The following is a 15,396-nucleotide window of genomic DNA, read 5'->3' as shown; positions in this document are numbered from 1 at the left end:
ACACATAAAATGCTGTAGCACTTCAGTGTAGACTCCACCTATGCCAACGGGAGGGATTCTTCTGTTGGTGTAGTAATCACCTCCCAAGCGGTGTTGGCTGGTTGACAGAAGAATTCTTTTGTTGACCTGGCGCTGCTGTCTCTACCAGGGGTTAGGTCAGTATAGCTATATCTCTGATGGGTGTGGATTTTTCTCACCCTGATAGATGTAGCTATATTGATGTAAATTCTTAGTGTAGACCAAGCCTGTGTGTGAATTCTGCTGAACCTCACAATATATTTTTGCCATGCAACTGCAGGCAGGTCAGGCTATTGCTTTGTACAAAAACCTGAATTTCCACCATAAACGTTCCCTGCTTCTAAATCATCAACTTTGTCTTTCTTGTACTTCCTGTTTGGAGTCAGTGACCACAATCCTTGAAGAGCTGCCCTACCGGTATAGTTCTCAGATGCCCACTGGACATGCCCATGCCAACATATCCTAACCCTCCTCAACTTGTCTTCAATTGGAGCAACCTGAAATTGGCCCCTCAGAACCTCATTTCATCTTCTGTCATGAAGCGTCCAACCATTTGATCATATAAACATCTGCATTTCCATGATAGTCTATTGATTTCCTTTCTTGTGGTTGGCCAAGACTTTGTTCAATTAAGATGGGCAGAATTACAGTTTTATACACTTTACCTTTTAACTCTGTTGGCATCTTTGTCACAGAGAACTAGGGTCAGCTCCTGCCCTTTGCACCAAGCCATTTTACTAGGATGCTGGGCATCACTCAGGAGTGCACCATTATCAACCACCGTTGAGCCTATGTATTCATATTCTTTTCACTCTTCTAAGCTCTTTACCTGTGATATCCTTTATGGTGAGTCCAGCTTCTAAATATGGCGGGATATTTATTTGAGGACAAGATAAATCCGCCAGATATTTGCACTGCTTATTCTTTTAAAAAGTGTGATGGCTTTTCAGCTGACTTTTATATGCTCAGAGTCTCCTATCATCTGTGAAATGAGGTCTGTATTTACAAAGGTAGTTATAAACTAGATTTTTTTTGTCCTAAAGGCTTGTCTACTTGATGCAAGGAAATCACACTAGAGGGAAGTTGTAAAGCGCTCTAATGTGTTTCACTCTAACCACCTCTTATTGATTCTGCTGGTGTGCTCTGAAAGGTGTGCTTTTCAAAGAGGACTATGTTAATGTGAAGTAGATACCTTTTTAAAATGTCAGCAGGGTCTACATGGAGCAGTTAGTGAAATACATGAGTGCATTATAAATCACACCCCTCTGGCGTGCTTTGCTGCACTATATAGACAAGCTTTTAGTAACGCTCCTCAAACTTGTTCTAAAGGGATTATTGGGCTTTGAGTATCTAAAGAGAAAGAAAACAAAATCTATTATTAGGTATTTTGGTGATACGGTGGTGAGCATAGCTGCCTTCCAAGCAGTTGACCCAGGCTTTTAAATCATGACTGGATATCTTTCTAAAAGATATACTATAGCTAAAACAGCAGCTAGGGATGCAATGCAGAAATGCTGAGTGAGGTTTGTGGTCTGTGTTACGCAGGGGGTCAGGCTAACAGATGGTCCCTTCTGGCCTTAAAATCCATTAATTTTCCACTGATCGAGGAATTGAGGGCTGGCCCAGTGCACATTGAAGTCAATGGAAAGAGTCCTCTTGACTTAATAAGGCCCTTGGAACCATCTGAAATATTTATAAAGCCTAAATAAGAAGAGACAGTGGACACTCTGAAAGCATGGCAGCTTTATAGCACTTTCTTTATTGAAAACCAGAGATTTCTCTGTGAAGGCAGTTCCACAGCACTGATACAACAGAAACTGGATGGCATAGCAAAAGACATAGTTATCATTGTCATTCAGGATTAGTTGTGGTAAAAAAATCACTTTTATTTAAGAAAACATGGGAGAACTTCATTTTTAGCTATCAAAAACAGTTTAAGTGAATCTAAACATATATCCCATGAGAGAAGTGGGTGTGAAAAAGAAATAAATGGAAAATTAGTTCTAATGGCGCCCACCAATCTACTATATAAAACAGTAAACTGGAGAAGTGAAGTCTGTCTGGCAATGAAGCATTCTCTGCCACATTCAGATAATCCCAGGCTGTCAAAAGAAATGGGAAGAAGTCAAGGATATTTGTAGTTTTTAACTCACAGTATAACTTACAATGCACAATGATAAAACATCCACATGATACTAAATCAACAGAGATTCTTAGGAGTAATGGAGGGCCCTACTGTGTCCTCAGTAAAGATGGAAGCAAAGCGTCTAGGAGAATCAAACCTATTACCTCAGTTACTGGCAAGCAGAGTGTTATATTGGGGTTCAAATTCCTGAAACATTGACATTCCCATTACAGGCTGTTAAAATTGGGGGGAACGGGGTGTTTCACCTCAATTTACTCCAGTCATCTTTTACTTATTGAATGATCCTTTGTTTCACTTCCAGTAAGTCAGGTAAATTCTGTTGATTTAAACACTTCATAAAGGAAGACTAGTGATTTGTAGTTTCTCTGTTGTTCTCCTCTGCCAAAGAGTTTTTTGCCTATTCCAGCAGATGCTTTTGCTTTAAAGGCCCAGGTAAACATGCTAGAGTTTTTCTTGCCAGTGCATTCTGATACGACGAACACTTACTACATGAAGCAGGTATTGGTTAATAAAAGCAAAACGACCTGGAGGCTGTGCTGAATGATCTGTCCCAGATGAATACGGGGGGTGGCAAAAGAACACAAAAGGCTTCCAAATTCTAATGAATGCGGGCATTCTTGAGCCAGCACTTCCAGCTCTGCTCAGCCTCTTAGAACTGACAATGAAACGTATCGTACACTCATATAGCTGCTGCTTGCCACGCAGAGTGTTATTTCACACCATAATACCTACTAGTAGCACCCCCAATTAAAACTAAAATCATTCAAGCCAGTGCTTAAAGCCAGTGCCAGGGTTCCAGCAATTTTTTTTATAGTCATAACTGCTGCAGCAAACCCAGAGGTGCTGGGGCTTTGACGTGCTAAGCTGGAGGTGTCAGAGCCCAGCCCTCTGGCACAAATTAAGCACTGATTCAACCTTATTGTAGTATTGTTGTGAACCAGGATCCCTTGGTGTTAAACCCTGGCTTCTAAAGCGTGTATTTCTTGGTCATTTTAATAGGACTCTATTGATATACCACAAAGAACAACATCGGCCACATTGACACAAAATACATGCCAAGTTCTTGAGTGCCAAAAACCACCAGGTTGTTTCTTATTCTCTCAGCTATGAAACCCACTTGATGTTAAAGAGAAACTTTGGACCTGTTCCTAGGAGGTAGATGCTCAGCACTCTCCACTGACACTGAAGTCCTGTATTCGAGTCTATATAGTCACTGTTGATGTTTAATTTTCAGTCTCATTTTTTTTAACCTTCATAGCCCCAATCAGAAGAGTTTAAGTGAGAAGCCTGGGATCCCTGCATGTTGTATGGAATTACAAGCTGAATTTGAATAGTATAATATATTGTTAAATACACTTCACTACGATGACTGATAACACTTTATACAGCCCTGTTAACTGCAGGAAAGTAACGTTTCAAATTGATAAAAATCAATGGCCAGATCCTCAGATGGTGTAAATTGGCATCTAAATGAAATTGATGGAGCAATGCTGATTTACACCAGCTAAGATTTGGCTCAAGGTCTTTTCTTACCTGAATAAAGACAGAGTAGGTCCCACAGAGTATCCGTTTTAACTCAGCAATCACTTTGAGGAAGCAGATGATTACTTGAAGTCCACTAAGTGCTATGAGAATAGAGAATAAAATGATGTTCCATTCCACTACGTGTGCAGGTTCAGTGCACCGAGACCAGGAACTGTATGTAATGAGGTAGCTTCCAGAGAAACAAAAAATATGGGGAAATTAGACCAGTTTAATGCCTTGAAATTTAACGCTCAAAAATATTAATTCTAACAGGAATCAGAGCAAATAATACAACCTGTTTGTTCTGATGTCCTGGAGCCAAATTCTGATTTCAGTTACACCGGAGTAAATGTGAAGTAGCTCCATCAAACCCTGTGGTGTGATTTAAGATTTACACTGGTGTAACTGAGACCGGAATCTAGATTAGAGTTCACAGAATACATCTTCTGCTTCATTCATTTCACTGCATTTTTGTCATGGAAGTGTTAGAAGTTCTGCATTTTCTGTTAATTATATCAAGTGAATTTAAACAGACCATTTGGAACGTTTCTATTTCATGACTATCAGTCAAGCTGCAGTCGGTTTTACTTTAAGGTGCGTGTGGTTTAGTTTTTGGTTTTAGCAGTATCGAGGAGGAATGCCCAGATAACATTTCATTATGGCAAGTGGATGGAGTGGCACTGCCTGAGGAAGTATCACCGTTTATTATTCCCATTTGGCCTACAGGCCACTCTGTACCTCCATATTAGCCCTATAAGGTATGTGATTCACCTCATCTGTTGTATCATCATAACAGCATGAAGGAGATGCAGTATTGCCAACCTCAGGAGCTCAGAAATCATGGCCCCTCCCCTCCATGTGTGATAATTTCAGATTGAAAAGTCAACCTTTAATGCACACAAATGCACACCTCTCCCTGGCTGCTCACATGGAGATTCCCCTTACCCTCTCCTCACCCCGTGGATAGGAAATTCCCCTGTTATTGTCTTGACTTTCTCCCTTCCCTTTGATAAAAAGGGGCTGGCTGGTAAATAGTTTGAGAACCACTGACCTAATTAACGCATCATGATTTACATTAGCACATAGTACTTTTTATTTTTTAGAACTGAGTTACGTATATATATATTAAAGAACTTCCAACTTGTATCAGTCATTCATACAGAGTCACATAGGTGATCATGTCACAGTCAGGAAAATATGGCATTCATTTAGCCTTTTTGCAAGAAGCAGCACTTCCCTGACATCCCTCCTCCCCTCCCACAAGCCTTCTCTGCCCAACACCGGGCAGCACTCTGGACCCCATTCCCCACTGTTTTCCACTCCCCTGCACCCTAAACCTGCCTCCTGCTTCCTCTCACTCTTCTCATCCACCTTTCACAGTGTCTCTGCTGCTCCTTGCAGTCCCTGTGTGTTCTGTCCACCCTCCTGAACCATAGAATGGCTGCCATTTCCTTACAGGCTTGGCTTTAATTTCCCTGAACAAGTAGGAGTTGTAGCCTACTTTAATAAAGGCAGCCTCGCTTCCACATGTTGATAGACTGTAGGGACATGGTGGCCATCTTGCAGGTTTCAGCCCCCTTGACAGTAATAGGAGATAGTGGCCATTCTGAATAAGGGAAGATTCCTGCCTTGGCACCTTTTATCATGTTTTTACGAGACCGATAAACACCCCCAAATCACTAGTTCTGTGATAAAAATCACGAGAGTTGGCAATTCTGGGATGGTGCGGTGGTTCCAGAACCATTGTTGTAATTATATTTGTGAGGCTTTTTAATATGTTCAATGCCGGCCTCCGTTTCTCCTGATATTAATAAGTTACACAGTTTGAGCTGTATATGGAGTCCCTTACTTGGCATCTGTCCCTTCATGTTCAAAACAGGCCTCTTTTTTTATTTATGAAGTTTAAAAAAAACACCACCAGAACACTGTCATTATTAGTACATATTTCAATGGTGTCCCCATAACATCCCAATAAAGAATACACCACATGAGTATAAAGATCCACTTCTTGTGTCTCTTCTCAAAACTGCAGTAAACTTAAGTCAGTAATTCCTATATTTTAGGGCAGTGGTTTTCAACCTGTAGTCTGCGGACTCCTAGGGGTCTGTAGACTATGTCTAAGATTTCCATAAGGGTTCTCACCTCCATTTGAAATTTTTTAGGGGTTCACAAATGAAAAAAGGTGGAAAACCACTGCTTTAGGGAATAATCCTATATTGCCAAAGAATTTGCCTTTTCATTTCCTACTGTCTAGGGTTTCATGACAAGTCCAATGCTTAGTGTACTCCACTGGCAGTTAGAAGAACTTGACATTATCTTACTTTACATATTAAAAAATCTTATCTTTTAAAAAGAGACTGTTTCAAATCTCTGCATTCAAAGCAATCACAGGTTGTAGATCTGTACTTGACATGCTTACGAGCTTTGATGTTTTCGTTGAAAGATTTGCAGAATTAGCTGAGCATTAAGCTTTCTGTGTAAAGACACACAGAATATTTGTTCTTGTTCTGTTCAGAAACAAGCTTGAAATATACAATATTAATTGTGGGGCAAAGATTTTTAAAAGCTAAGAAAATACATATGCTGCAATAATGGGTACATTTATTTTTATCCATAAATTACCACAAAAGGACCTTTTTAATCTTTTTTTCTGTATAGTTTCTTATAGTAGATGTAAAGATGTTTCTTACCCCCCTGCAGTGTCTTTGAAGATATAACCCCAGCCAGTTGGTGTATTGCAGAATGGACCTTGCACTAACCCCAAAGTAGAGATGATGACACTATATCCAGAAAAAGCAATTCCAAGCAGGGCTAACAGAACTGAAATGAAACTCTATTGAAGAGAGAATAAATGTTATCAGCATGGGGATGAGGATTTCCCTTAGTTACCGAATCAGAGCCAACCACCAAGCGATGTGCCCTGGCTACATTGCCATGTTTGTACCTTTACAGGCATGGTTGTTAAACATTCAATATGAAATGGGATCAGGGGCCAACTGTGAGAGCCATCCTTGGCAATAGCATTTGCTCTTTTGGGATTGTGTCCTCAGGGAAAATGCCAATTTTCTCCAGAGATAAGACTGCTTTACTCCCATTGCTTTTTAAATTCTATTTGTCAAATGCATTGTAGGAAGCCTGGAGGACATCACAAAACTCATAAGACTTGTTTGCATCCCAATGAGCATTTAGGAAGGAGATTATTTATTTTCCATCTAATCGTTTCCAGATGTAACAAAGGGATGTGAGGAGGTAGAGGAGCAATTCAGCAGGGGAGAGAGTTGAAAGAGAACAGTCCCATGCCATCAAGGTTCTTCCTCAAGTCTTTTATTTCCTGGAGACTTCACCTGCGCAGTGGGAGGAAGCAACTGGACTTGTGGTAACCAGTTGGGTTCTCTCTATCCTGACCCAGCATTCTGTCCTAATACAGAAAGAGGAAGGAACTAGCCATAAAGAGGGAGTCAGAGGTTTGGCTGGGGCCGTGGAGGGGGTACTTGGAATGAATGCTGAATATAGAAACCAAAGACAAAACAAAGACTCACCCTGTATGTTTTTGTACAGCTTTCACTCTGGCAGCATTGATAGAATGTGTCATGCTCCAATGTTATTAGAAGTGCTGCTAACAGAAGCATCTATAAGGGAGGGAGACAATAAGATGAGTGGAAATTGCTGGAGATGCTGCGCCTGATTCTTTCCTGCCTGAGCACAGGAAGCGTAAAATGCCACCCTTCTGAATTGGTAGCACTTTACATCCATTTTGCTGCAGGTGCACAGCAGGGGAGAGTCAGGACCGTTGTATTTATTAGACGTGACTGGAACATTTCCAGACAAGAACTAATAAGCTTCACTTCTCTCTCTGCCAATCCTCCATGTGCAGCTTAGGACTTTTCTCAAAGTGTTTAGTTATTTGACATTGGTTGAGTAATTTCACCAAGTAAATCTTGGACTTTCAAGCCTAATAGTTTCCAACATTTAAAAATATATATATATCCCAGGACCATTCTGTGAAGAAGCCAGGACTCTTCTGTGTGGGGAATCTGGGTTGGTGGGGCCTATGGGAAGAAAGAGAGGGGGTGTCACTACTTTAGGAGCCATATGAGAAAGGAAAGCGATGGCCCCTGGGTTGGAGGAATGGGGGAGGTAAAAGGAGGAATGCTAATGTACACAAAGTTCTGGCAATCCCAGCATTTTAAGCACCATGTTGTATAGATCTGCTTAAAATATCAGCAGCCACCTGGAGTTCTGTCTGCATTAGGGCTCTCATGGCTGTTCCCACCAATAGTAATAACAATGGTAAAAATATCCTGATGTCGGCACAGCTTTAACCTCTTGCTATCTGTTTCTTTGGCTGTAAGATGAGGATAATGGTAACTGTCATGAACTTGTTTATATCCAGGAAGGGCTCTGAAATGGAAAAGTGCTAAATGGAAAAATAACCCATATAAAGATTTTAAAGTATTTCTAATTTTTGGGGTTACTTTTTCCCAAACCTCCAGGTTATCAATGTTTTTTTCCCTTTTGAGTTTCTGGGCCTCCATTAAACTTTCTCTGATCAATCACCACAAGTTTGATATTTTTCTGAAGACTGATGTAGAAAGAACAAACACGGTGATAGTTTCAAAATTAGGTCTCCTATTTATTCGTTTAACATCTTTTCCTTTCTAATGTATCAGTAGAAAGACCCTGCCAAATAGAATTTACATTTGAAATGTAAGATACCTGTCTAAACACATAAGAGGGCTGTGGCTTTTGAACATTGGGTATTAAGTTGCCACAGTTAAGAATATTAAAAATCTATTTGGAAAAATTACTGTGCATGATCTGCCACTGACTGTAATTGGTTGACTTGTCTTTTTGTTTTTACACAGCATCAGACTTTTACTGAGTATGGTCTTAGCACATCGTGTTATAATATGGACAGTGTCTGCAGTCAGATTTGCAAGTTATGAATGTTAAAAGTGAAAATTCTTATATAACTCCAAACCCAAGTAGATGGTTAGCCAATCCCCTCCCACGCATTACTGCACAAGCTTAGGTAATATGTGACAAAAAGCATGCAGACCTACCTCACAAAATCATGTTTAAAAAAAAAAATGTCAGTCACATACATGCCAGTATTGTTCAGCTGTCCATGACCAGTGCCCCTGATTTTTGAAGTTGATCAAATTGGCTTCCTATAAAATTAGCTAAAATAATTCATCTCCCCTTTTAAAGCAAGATCTTGACACAAGCACACCTTGCTTCAGGGTTTTCCCTGAAGATGTGATCGTGCTAAGATCATTTGCAGTAGCATTTACAATTCAATAAAATCCACAGAACCAACACTTACCATCACACCAGAGAAACATATTCCTTCAAAATACCACACGTAGTTGGTGAGCTGGTTACTGGTGGCGTATGAAGTTTTCCCATTAGGGAAGTATAACAGGATATTAACAACAATACTCCAAAGTGCAAGAGGTATCAACAGACAACTCAAACAGCCTCCACATTTTTGTAAACCCATCTCTTAAGGACTTTAAATACTTTCACTATTTTAAGCCCACACAGGGAGACTTCTTTTAAAGTTGCAAAACCCTGATGCCACCTTGTTTTGAAGCAGTCATTTTGTATTCATGGGAACTTGGTTGCTGGGGTATGTTCCAATCAAACAATCCCAGTGCTAAAATAAGTGCTTTACTGTTGGTAGAACAAAGGGCAAACTATCACTGGCTGAAAGGCTAGTCTTTCTCTTGTGCTGGAGTGTGAGTGTTTCTTTAAGTAACTTTGTTTGCCTCTAAGGGCTATTCCCTGGGGAGCTTCAGATTTAAATGAGTGTCTAGAAGAGAGAGTCAGGAAGGAACACAAGACAGGATTATATCAACAACACCAGCAAGCACCTGTGTATGATTTTTCATCTTCTAACATGTGCTTTAGAAATATTAACTAAGTAATCCCCCTAGCACCGTGCACCCAACATACCTAGCAGGCCCTGGACTGTGAAATCTTCAGAAGTTTAATACATTCTGAGGGGCAATGAAGTATTACGAGAACTAACATCTTTCATGTACTTTATCTTACCGACTTCTCAAGAGTGCCGTGTCTGTTCCAGACTTGGATTCTATTCCGGGCTCTCTTCTGCAACACTTAACTTCTCTGTCTGTTTTCCCTCACTCCTTTTGTCTCTTCTGTCTATTTAGATTGTATACTTTTGTAGGGTAAGGCCTGTTTTTGACTATTCGTATGTTTGGGGCTTCCAAGTGCTATGGTAATATAAATTCAGACTAATAATTTTAGCAATGGGAAAAGCAGGGCACAGAGAAGGTAAGGATGGCCTTGTGGGTAGGGCACTAGAGAGGAAATTAAGAACCCCCTGTGTTCACTTCCTCGCCCTGGGACACAGATTTCTTGTATGATGATGGGCAGGTCAGTCACCTTCTTTTTGCTTCAGTTCCTTCTGTGTAAAGTGAGGATAATAATGCTCCTCAGGGACTGTGAGGCTAAATTTCTTCATATCTGTGATGGGGCCCATAGAAGTCTCTAGACAGACAGGCTGTGTATTGCCTAAGGCTGCAGAGAAAGCCAGGATCACAGCTCAGCACGTTAGTTGACCCCTGTGCAAGAGCTTTACACAATATCTGTAAACAAAATTATTTGATGGTGGGCAATAGCAATGAGTCAGCAGTGAACTGAAAACTGCAAACCTTCACTCAAAACACAGCCTGTTTTCTGTCCTGTCCCTGTAAATGAGAGGCGTCTCCTCTACTAGCTTGCAGTGGTTTAAAACTTTCTCACGTACAATACAACAGAACATTTTCCAACCAGTGGTTAATTGTACTGGGTGGCATAATTGGGATCACTGGGGATTCTAGAATTATGGAATCAGAGATTATCCAGTCCATCTTTGTGCCAACACGAGATATTCTCGGCAGAATGTTTTTGAAGTTTTTGTCTTATCCAATTTAAAATGTCCTAAAGAATGAGGTATGTAGTCACTTCCTTGGAAGTTTATTTCAGAGCCTTTTAAATCTGGATTATCTGGAAACTTCAATAAATATTCAGCATATATTTGCCCTTAGTTAGTTCAATCCTATTACTGCTAGTTATATCCCTGGTGCCACCATCGGGAATAGTGCTCCTTCTTTGATCTGTTGAACTGAGTCCTTTTGCACCTCCTGGCAACTCTGGAGCTTGCTCTTGTTTGCTGCCTATTACATTTCAGAGTGAGGTTTCTGGTGGCTCCCTGTGGTGGATATTAACAGACTCAATTTTTGATGCATTGCTAATATTAATAATATTAATAATGTATTAATAATTTAGCGTTTTGAGTTTTTGATTCACATTCTTCTCTGTTTCATTGATATGAGCCTGGAGAAAAGTCAGTGATGCTATTCTGCACTTAGAACAGTGTAACCAAGTGTGGAATTTGGCTCAACGACTGCATACAACTTGAAGAGTGGGGCTTCAAAATCTTTTTTGATATTCACAAAATGTTTGTTTCACTGTGAAAAGTGTATACAGCAAAAGCCAGACTTTTTGCCCAACCTTACCTGGCATTACTTAGACAGTTTTAGACATCTGAGCATTCCAGGGTAATATGGACACCACAATAACTGCTTTGGTTTTTGGGGTGTGGCTGGGGACCCCATTTACCTTATCCACTTCTGAGGAATTACAAAATTCACTTCTAAGAGCAAATAAAGGGTTTGAGGGCATAAAAAGGACAGTTGTACTGAATAAAAAAACAACGAACCTTCAGGAGCTCTGTCAGGATGTGAGGATACTTTGGGACATATTTTCCCTTTCTTCCCTCAGACAAACAAATGTATGAGCTGCTTAGGATACAGTCAAGCTTTGCCCTCTTTAAAGCTGATTTCTGTTTTCTGCTTAGTTTAAGCACCATTCAAAAGAGTAGTAGAGAAATAGCTATGAGAGCACAGAAGGAAGTATGTGCAATACTAGTTTTGTGATTAGACCATTCTCTCCACCCTTCCTCTGATGTGAGCCTTCCTTTCTCCAGGATCCTTTGTTTCTTAGGGCTCTGAGCATCCCTCATTTACCTCCTGTCTTAGCCCCAGATTCCCTACACTACCTTGGGGCCTGCTGTTGCTCCTGTTGAAGTCAATAGCAAACCTCCCTTTGCAGATCTTCACAGCTTAACAAGATTGGATGGAACTTCCTTCATCGAGGCTGCTCCTCAGTGACCAGAGAGGACATTGTTGAGTAAAACAAGGCATGTCCCATCCATAGGCTGAATTTTTATGACAGAGCTCAATGGTTGGTTGACAACCTGACATCTTCTGATTTATTTTTTTTTAAATGGAAGCCTCTAGTTAAAAGTGGACATCTATATTTGTTTTGCTGCTATTTCCAGCTATATTCTGTTCCAGTTAGATTACGCCTCTCTGAAAATGAGATTTCATGCACAGAATTTAGTCTGCACAATTAACATAGTAAACTATGCAACTCAGGCACCTTTTACTCAAATTGAGTTCTGCAGATACCATATCACCTTAGTTTGTTCCTTCAGGTGCTGTGATGCCAGCACAAACAATAGCTGGTTTATGTGTGGTATTAGGTAAACCTGGTAAACCCTAAGGTCAGTTTCTCAACCATGTTGATAAGTGTTGCAAGAGTCCCCCTTCTGTTCCTGTAAGCCTTTGGAAGCAGATGCCGTTACCAAAATGCTTTGATTACTCATGGGGTGAGTGACTGCTCTGCTAACTGAATCAGACTTTATTTAAAGTAGTTGTTTTCCTAGGGTTTAACTGCTACACTTTCTGCGCACGTTATTGTGCATCTGCCATTAAGAAAGGATTCAACTGGATTTTTCATTCTGATATGATCTCCGTGACCTAGCACTAATGTTGTGCACTAACGCTACAGAGATCAGGGCTGAGCCCCAGTTAGACTTTTCTCCTCCCTGGGCACTCCTATAAAACAAGAAATAGCCATCTGAGCCCAAGGGAAAAAACTGTATCATTCCAATACAATATTCTATTATATGCTAATTTCCGGCCCCCTCCCTTCCCACCCTTCATCCTTACTTTCAGGTCAGAACTCTGTTTTCCCTCAAATTAACCCCAGCTCTCCTCCCTCAGATAATTCTGTTTCACCACCAAAATATCATCACAGACCAACAGTTAGAAAATCTCTTATCCCATTACAGGGAGGACAAGAATGCAACAGTTACAGGAGGCATAAGCATATAAGAGCTGCCATATTGGGTGACAACAGTCCATCATGTCCAGTAGCCTGTCTCTGACACTGGCCCATACTAGTGCTTCAGGGGCAATGTACACAACAGTGCAATTCTGGAGTGATCCTCTCCTGGCTTCTGGTAGTCAGAGGTTTAGGGTCACCCTGAGCATGGGGTTGCATCCTTGACCATCTTGGCTAATAGCCATTGATTTCACCTATCCTCCATAAACCTATCTCATTTTTTTTAAGCCAATTAAACTTTTGGCCATCACAACATCGCATGGCAATGAGTTCCACAGGTTAGTTATAAATTGTGTGGGAAAAGTACTTCCTCCTGTTTGTATTAAACTAGCTGCCTATTAATTTAATCAGGTGACCCCTGGTTTTTGTTTTTTGTGAAAGGGTAAATAACACTTTTTTCCACAGCATTTATGATTTTATAGACCATTATCATATCCCCCTTTAGTCAGCTTTCTTTTCTAAGCCCTAATCTTTTTAGTCTCTCCTCATACAGAAGCCAATCCATGCCCTTGATCATCTTTGCTGCCCTTCTCTGACCCTTTTCTGGTTTCACTACATCCTTTTGGAGATGGGGTGACCAAAACTGGACGCACAGTATTCAAGGTGTGAATGCACCATGGATTATATAGTGATACTTTCTGGTTTATTTTCCATCGTTTTCCTAGTATGTTATGTTAGGAACGATTGTTAGCCTTTTTCACTGTGGCAGTACATTGAACAGAAGTTTTCAGAGAACTATCCATTGTGACTCCAAGATCTATTTCTTGGGTAGTAACAGCTAATTTAGACCCATCATTATTTCATGTAGGTGGGATTATTTTTTTCCAGCGTGCATTACTTCAAGTTTATCAACACTGAATTTCATCTGCCATTGTGTTGCCTAGACCCAGTTTTGTGAAATCCCTCTGTAACTCCTCGCACTCTGCTTTGGATTTAACTTTGAATCATCGGCAAACTTTGACAGAGAGGATTAATGAATATGTTAAATAGCACAGGTCCAACTAAAAATCCTTGGGGAACTCCACTGTCCACCTCTCTCTCTTGTGAAAACTGACCATTTTTTCCTACCCTGTGTTTCAGTCTTTCAACCAGTTACTGATCCATATGAAGATCTTCCTTCTCATCCATGGCAGTTTAGTTTCCATAAGAGCCTTTGTGAGGGACTTTGTCAAAGGCTTTCTGAAAATCCAAGTACACTATATCAAAGGGATCACCCTTATTCACATGCTTGTTGACTCCCTCAAAGAATTCTAATAGATTGGCGAGGCATGATTTCCCTTTACAAAAGCCGTGTTGACGCCTCCCTGACAAATTGTGTTTATATATGTGTCTGATAATTTTGCTTTGTTGGGTTCCGAGGCCTATAATTGCCAGGATATCCTCTAGAGCCCTTTTTCAAAATTGGTATTAGTTACCTTCCAATTGTCTGGTACAAAGCCTGATTTCAGTTATAGGTTACATATCACAGTTTAGTAGTGCTGCAATTTCATATGAGAATTCCTTCAGTACTCTTGGGTGAACACCATCTGATTCTACTGACTTATTACTGTTTTGTTTATCAGTTTGTTCTAAAACTTCTTTTATTGATGCATCAGTTTGGGACAGTACATCAGATTTGTTGCCAAGAAAGAACAGCTCTGACGTGGGTATTTCCCCCACATCCATTGCAGTGAAGATCAATGCAAAGAATTCATTTAGCTTCTCTGCAATGGCCTTGTCTTGCTTGAGAGCACCTGTAACACCTTTGTTGTCTAGTGGCCTCAATGTCTCTTTGGCAGACTTCCTCCTTCTGATGTACTTAATTTTTTTTAACTGTTTGGTAAACTGCTTCTCAAGGTTTTCTTGGCCTTTCCAATTATACTTTTACATTTGACTTGCCAGAGTTTGTACTCCATCCTATTTCCTCATAAAGATTTGAGTTCCAAATTGTAAGGGATTTCTTTTTGCCTCTAACAGCCTCCATTACTCTGTATAGCCACGGTGGCATTCTTTTGATCTTCTTACCATCTCTTTTAATTTGGGGTATGCACTTAGTTTGAGCTTCTATTATGGTATTTTTAAGTAGTCTCCATGCTGCTGGCAGGGATTTTACCCTCATGACTGCTCTCTTTAATTTCCATCTAGCTAGCGTTGTGTAGTCCCCCCTTTTAATATTAAATGTGACTGTGGTGTTTTTTTGGTACATCCTCCCCTTCACCCCCAACAAGGATGCTCAATTTATTTACATTATAGCTACTATTATAAAGCAGTTTAGCTCTTGGACAAGATCCTGTGCTCCACTTGGAACTAAATCAAGAATAGCCTTGTGGGTTCTAGGACTACCTGTGCCAAGAAACAATTGTTTATTGGGTACAGAAATGTTATCTCATGTCCTGAAATGACACTTACACATACAAGATGAAGATAGCTGAAATCCCCATTATTACATTTTCTGATTTTGTTCTCTATCATCCCTTAGCATTTCAGTCATTGTCACCATCCTGGGCAGGTGGTTGGTAATATATTTGTAC

General features: G+C 40.3%; 1 protein-coding gene across 1 annotated transcript; it reads right to left on the bottom strand.

Moving 5' to 3' along the window:
* Nucleotides 1-1,801: 1,801 nt before the first annotated feature.
* On the bottom strand, nt 1,802-9,307 carry TM4SF18 (transmembrane 4 L six family member 18). Its single transcript, XM_067539517.1, has 5 exons — nt 9,015-9,307; nt 7,228-7,317; nt 6,379-6,521; nt 3,698-3,878; nt 1,802-2,120 (listed from the first exon to the last, which is right to left on the bottom strand). The coding sequence occupies exons 1-5, from the start codon at nt 9,189-9,191 to the stop codon at nt 2,106-2,108; spliced, it is 606 nt and encodes a 201-aa protein (XP_067395618.1). The 5' UTR covers nt 9,192-9,307; the 3' UTR covers nt 1,802-2,105.
* Between the last annotated feature and the right edge of the window lie 6,089 nt (nt 9,308-15,396).

This window comes from Emydura macquarii, unplaced genomic scaffold (genome assembly GCF_026122565.2).
Source record: "Emydura macquarii macquarii isolate MOO-44397 ecotype Brisbane River unplaced genomic scaffold, CSIRO-AGI_Emac_v2 contig_18, whole genome shotgun sequence".
Classification (NCBI taxonomy): domain Eukaryota; kingdom Metazoa; phylum Chordata; order Testudines; family Chelidae; genus Emydura; species Emydura macquarii.
This window is presented reverse-complemented; position numbering and strand designations above follow the sequence as displayed.

Bases quoted from the DNA above. Each gene is read 5' to 3' on its own strand.
- TM4SF18 (XM_067539517.1), bottom strand. From the start codon at position 9,191: ATGGGTTTACAAAAATGTGGAGGCTGTTTGAGTTGTCTGTTGATACCT. The intron at 6,522-7,227 runs GTGAGTCTTTGT...TCTCTTCAATAG, and splicing joins GCTGTACAAAAACATACAGG to AGTTTCATTTCAGTTCTGTT. The intron at 3,879-6,378 runs GTAAGAAACATC...TTTCTCTGGAAG, and splicing joins TTCAAAGACACTGCAGGGGG to CTACCTCATTACATACAGTT.